Genomic DNA, 6,352 nt, shown 5'->3' on the forward strand with positions numbered 1-6,352 from the left:
CTAGAAAAACCTACAACTGGGACAACAACAACAACAACAAAATCTAAGAGACAATGTTAGGACTCAAACACAGGTGTCCAAGGCTTATAATCACTACACTACTCTGTATGATAAGCAAGCAATTGAGGAAGAACTGGATCAAACACTTTCTGTATGAACTGAGGCAAGTGATTCTACATCTAAACACTGGGGACAATAATATTTGCTGTCGTTCTTCTCATAAATGCCACAAAGAACAAATTTAAGACTGTTGCTGTGAAAGCATATGGTGAATGAAAGAATATGTAATGTTTTAGATAACCATTATATTCATCGACTTAACTTTTCAAATAAGTTTATTTGCTCACTGAAACTGAAGCACTTCAACGACAATCAAAAAGGTCTTACCTACTTTGTGACAGCCTGGAGGGGTGGGATAGGGAGGGTGGGAGGGAGGGAGACGCAAGAGGGAAGAGATATGGGAACATATGTATATGTATAACTGATTCACTTTGTTATAAAGCAGAAAGTAACATACCATTGTAAAGCAATTATACCCCAATAAAGATGTTAAAAAAAAAAAAAAAGGTCTTACCTAAAACAACAATCAGCAATTTCTGAAATGCATCTGTCATAGCTTTCAGAATAGCAAGCTTCTGGGTTACCTTCCTTCTCATAAGGAATGATAATGACCCAAAATCCAACCAAAACAGATGAATTTAAAATGCCTATATGAATAACTGATTTCTAGATTATATGTTTAAAACTAACAATGCATCTGTGATTCTTAGATCATTACCTTAGTGATTAAGGGCAGGCACAACACTGGGGTACGGGTGAATGTCTCCATTGCAGGTATACCCTGGCATGGCATATTTTTACTGCTCGGATCTATTCTGGAAGTTCCTAAAATACTAGACGGGAAATGCAAACCAAAAACGTGGCACAAATCTCATATTACTCACAGATTTCAAATAGACAAGCTGAGGCTGCACTGCTACAAACCCCGCTCTCCTCTGCGTAAAGGGCTGGATTCATACAGTGAGATACATTTGGTTTTAGTGCAGATGATCCTGCCTCTCCTCAAACATCACCCACTCAGGTGGATGGTGGAGCCTCCTCCACCTCATTAGCTAACAGCCCTGCCTCTGACTTAAAACCCTAAGCCCAAGTGCCATGGATTCTAGGAAAAAACTCAGTACCAATCAGAATCCCCTTTCTAGGGATCTACATTTACTTTTTCCGCTCAGGCCATTTTATAGGAGCCAAAGGACTGAACATTTACACATGAGTTTATTTCAATCTTCAGACAATGATTTTCTTGAGATAACTGAAGGCCAGATTACATGTGTATTTGAAGAATTATTTTAGCACAAAACAAATTATTAACCAAACAAATAATAACTAATTTTCCCCCCTCCTAAGCTTCTTGGCAGGCAGTGAGTTCTAAAATTCTAAAGTTTAAGGTGCTGTCAGGTATTGCCTAAGATAAAAACCTATATTGTCGGGCAGGAAAGTTCTGCCCAGGGCTTTAGTTGCTTAGAAAAGGTGATGATGTATCTGAAAAGTTGAGTTTCAGAAAGAAAGGAAAAAAGAGAAATCCCACTCCTTCACCTCCCCCCCACACACACATACTGGAAAACAGACCTTCCTCCAACTTATCCAAAGGTTCCTCAGCCATGTCAACTCCAGGACTCCTGCACTCGTGGGAGGGCAACACAACCTCTAAAGCACAGAAGACCTTCAGGCTTTGCTTCTGAAGTGGTGTCACAATATCTGTATTTTCCCTTTCTTCAAGGTTAGAAAGATCCTGAAGCTGTTAGGATTTTGAATTAAAGGCTAGACTTCAACATATTCTTTTGTTAGAATTAAAAGATAAACTCCAGCAATCCCAGGTAATAGTTTAGGTATGCTATCCCTTCAAAATCAACTGAGACTTGCAAATGAATGACTAGATATGGACAACTATTTTTTATGATATACCATACAAATACTGGAGAAAATTTTGGACACCACCATCCAAGTCATTGAGATTATCACTAATTCTAGGTGGAAGGCCAATGCTCAGATACTTCCATGTGGAAGTCTCTCACATCTCCTCCCCATAGCCATGTTCTATTCTGCTCTGTAAAGTCTAGGAGTTCAATGTTGAAAGGAGTCTGGTTAGTCAAAGAAAGTCTACAGAGTTTACCTTGATGATCCTTTTTGACCACTCATGGAAAATAAAAATGTAATTTGCCAATTCTTGGCATCTGGAGCTGTTTACGGCAAGCGTATTATGATGAACCGCCTTATGTCTGGTTCCGAGACGAATCTAAAGACATAAAAGACTTAAAACTATCACAAGCCTACATAGAGATTTATTTTGGATATATCTGAGATTTATTAATTCCAATTTCATAGAGTGTTTGTGAAGATTAAGTAGGACATTTTAAGCAATGAGTTCACAGTGAGTCCTAAATAAATGTTATTTATTATTTATAAGTCAGTACTTTTGTGCATCATTTCCAGGGCCCCTGATTAACAGAAGGTTCCCTGACATCCGGTGGTGAGAGTGATGATGAAAGCATCCAAGGAAGCCCAGCAGAAGCCTATTATGGGGCTGGGGGTAAGCAAAGGAATGGACTGTTTTACTCGTCTCATCCTGTATCTCCTGCTTGAGAATATGACCTGAACAGGAGATAAGATGGACCTGCCACTGAATTAGGACCTTAATCTGTAGCATCCCCTCCCCAAGTTACTAACCCCTGTTAGAAGAGGGAATATGTATACCTCTATAAATGTAAATAAAGCATCAAAAAGAATTAGAGGTTCATCTGCATTAACAGGCTTCTTTGAGAGTGCAAATATTTCCAGTCTTAACTCCTAAAGAACTTACATATTACTGTGGATTTTATAGATCACTACTTCTTTCTGAAACGTCTATTTCCATTTGAACAGGGTGTAGTATATAAATTTAGTCATAAAAATTCAAATAATACAAATAAAATCAAAGCATTGTTAATCTTTATTGATTTGTTTGTGCATCTTCCTCTGTCACTAGTTTATGAGCTCCTTAAGTGCTTGAAGGAACCATATATTATTCTTTCCTTGCTACCAGAAAGAAGAATACATATTGGCATATAATAGAGGAGTGATGGTCTGTTGACTGAGTGAAGGAATGAGTACATAAGAAAATGAAATTACTTTCTCCAACTGAAGCTGCCTGCTGGGAAGGAGAAATGAAGACTAATTTTTAAATGTTGAGTGTCACATGGGAGGCTAGGTCCTGTGTGGTGAGTCATAATGGAGCTGTCCTGGACAATTAGGAAGCTTCAGAAGGGCTTGAGCCCCTGGGTAGTAGAGACAGCTGACATCTGGGATAACCTTGCCACAGTTCTTGCTGGCAAACCTTTCCCTTCGTGCTACTGAGAAAGACTCAGATACATTACGCCTTTCCTTCATTCTATTTTAAGATGTTATTCTCTTTTCTGTATTTATAAAAAAACACAGGGGAAAAAAGATAGGAAGATACTTGACAATGAATAAAAGAACACATAATTGGAACTTCCGTGCTGGTGCAGTGGTTAAGATTCCATTATCCCAATGCAGGGGGCCAAGGTTCAATCCCCGGTCAGGGAACTAGGTCTCACATGCATGCTGCAACGAAGAGTTCGCACGCCACATTTAAGGAGCCTGCCTGCTGCAAATGGGGAGCCCACATGCCACAACTGGAGAGCCCTTGAGCCACAACTAAGGAGACCGCCTGCTGCAACTGAGACCCGGTGCAAGCAAATAAATAAATGAATAAATAAAATTGAAAAAGAACGCATAAGTAAAGTAGGGAAAAATTTTGGGGTTGTGGGTAGTAAACTAACGCTCTGCATTAAATTAAGAAATCTAATACGAATTCCCTTTCCTCTCAACTCTATAGTGACTTGGAGAACATTTTCTTCATTACGCTATCAGTGACGGGCTATATGCTGTGAAAATCTCACAACCTACGCTTATAGAATGGTCTTTATGTCAAATATAAGAACTCATTACTCACAACTGATACTAAGTAACTGTTTTATAATCTTTCCAGGACCATCTGTCATATCTGAGTGGTACGTGAAATGGTCGCAGGGTCCGCAAATAAAAGCATGTCTGACAAAAATCATTTCAATCCCAGGGAGTACAGCCAGGATTGAAGAGGGTGTTAAACAGGGTACAGAACTGAGAGTTAGTGTACCTGGAGTCACATCTGAGGAGAGTTCTCAGATTTAATAAAGGTGAAATCAGTGAGTAAAGAAATGTGGGTGAGAAGAGGCAGCAAGGTCAGTAGGAAGTAGCCAGAGCAAGAAGTCAATCAGAGAAGACACACAATTATAAAGGGAAAGGTCTGGGAAATCTAAGCCTCACTCCCTTATTCAGAGGAATTGAAAAGGCCCTTAACATAATGAAATGTTAATTCTGGGGAGGTAAAACTGGATGGCATGTTAATATGGAATAAGGTTTCTACAATGCATTAAAGAATATTTACCCATTTTCTGGAATCTGAAGTGAGTTCTTAATAGGCAGTTTGACAGTGATGATGATGATGAAGCCTCCTTTATCTTACATCTGACAAAAGTTTGTCAAGCTTGGGACTTCCCTGTTGGCACACTGGTTAAGAGTCTGGGTGCCAATGCAGGGGACACGGGTTCGATCCTTGTCCGGAAAAGTCTCACATGCTGCAGTGCAACTAAGCCCGTGTGCCACAACTACTGGGCCTGTGCTCTAGAGCCCGTAAGGCACAACTATTGAAGCCCGTGTGCCTAGAACGTGCTCCACAACAAGAGAAGCCGTCGCGATGAGAAGCCCATGCACTGCAACGAAGAACCAACTCCGCTCGCCGCAAATAGAGAAAGCCGGCACGCAGCAACAAGACCCAACGCAGACAAAAATAAATAAATAAATTCATTAATTAATTAGAAAATTTTCTGTCAACTTCACATATTTAAAATCCACATAAATGTATATATAAGTAAGATTCTTGTGAAGATTTCTTAAATTAAGGGGCAGCAGAAAATGACATGGGGTTTAACATCAGTTAAGTTTGGGTTTGGCCTCTAGTTTCCACGTTTACTGTCATGAACCTTAAGTAAGTCACTTAAGTGTCCTGAGTTCGAGTTTCTTCATCTAAAAAAAAAGAAAGAAACAACTGGGGAACTGGGGGATCAGTGGAGCAGTGCATGTGAGAGCATTCTGTACACCACAGTGCTGTACAAACGCTGGCTGTTGTTTTTGTTTGTTGGTTTGTTTGTTTTTTCCCTGGGATCTTAGTTCCCAGACCAGGGGTTGAACCCGGGCCCTCAGCAGTGAAAGTGCAGAGTCCTAACCAGTGGATCACCAGGGAATTCCCGATGGCCTATTAGTTTTAAATTCAGCACTTCATCCCAGTAGAGTGAGGAATTCCACATTTGGACCCACCTTCACTGGAGATGTGTGAAAAAGCTGCTTCTGGTTGCATGGCTTTTGGGCTCTGTGGGCATCCCTTGCTGAGTAAAACTTGATGATGGCAGAGAACCCAGGACCTCCCACTGCTGCGTTTGGGAAGAGTGGGACCGAATACAGAAGGCCAAACTGAGAGAAGACTGTAAACAGAGAATGCTTTAGGGTGGTCTCACACTAAGTAAGTGCAGTAAATTTCAGGCCTAGGAAACCAAACCGCCCATTCCTTTATATTCCCCCAGCCCTTCACCACAGGCAACTGTGGTGAGCCTGTAACTCCAAACACTTCTCATTTCATGAACAAGGTTCCCTCTGAAATCCTAAGCTTCGAGAAGCATTAGGAGGCAATTCTTTCTGTTGGGGACTAACTCTCAAAAATCTATGGCGGTGAGCTGACTGCTCAGGTCGTCTCTAGAACTAAGATTCCTCTCAGCACAGACCACAGGCAGATGAGGTACTGAAGCAGTACCCCGGGGCGCCCAGTTACTGGGGTGCGGGGCGGCTTCCTCCACCCTTCCCTCCCCTCCGGCTCGGCTCAATTGCAAAGCCTCGGGGGTGGGTCCAGAGCTCAGCTCCCACACCAGCAAGGTTTTGTCACCCTCGATGGGAACCGCAAAAGGTACCAACTGCACCATCCCACCATCACCGCACGTGCGCTGCTCGGGGAGCAAGCGGACTACGCTTGCGCACGCGCACCCGTGCTTTTTAAATACTTAGTGCCAATAAATCTAATATATAGAAAAATAGTTCAAAGCCCCTGAGTGCTTTGTGAATAGAAAAGCTTGAGATTCAGAGCAAGTTCAGAGCTTGACAGTCTAAGAATAAATTAGCTCTCCATTCCATTAGAAGGGCTAGGCAGCAGCTTCTGGTTATGGAATCCGAAACTCTCAGGCTCCAAATAGGACATAAAACAGCATCA

The 6,352-nt window shown here is 41.5% G+C and overlaps 1 protein-coding gene across 1 annotated transcript; it reads right to left on the reverse strand.

The window, feature by feature from the left end:
* Positions 1-343: 343 nt before the first annotated feature.
* Positions 344-6,068, reverse strand: LOC309978922 (RAD52 motif-containing protein 1-like; the record flags this gene model as incomplete). Its single annotated transcript, XM_082865779.1, has 6 exons — positions 344-387; positions 575-651; positions 1,605-1,795; positions 2,171-2,293; positions 5,413-5,592; positions 5,946-6,068. The coding sequence occupies 6 exons, from the start codon at positions 6,066-6,068 to the stop codon at positions 344-346; spliced, it is 738 nt and encodes a 245-aa protein (XP_082721905.1).
* Positions 6,069-6,352: the final 284 nt, after the last annotated feature.

This window comes from Leucopleurus acutus (assembly GCF_964270905.1).
Source record: "Leucopleurus acutus genome assembly, contig: HAP1_SCAFFOLD_149, whole genome shotgun sequence".
Classification (NCBI taxonomy): domain Eukaryota; kingdom Metazoa; phylum Chordata; class Mammalia; order Artiodactyla; family Delphinidae; genus Leucopleurus; species Leucopleurus acutus.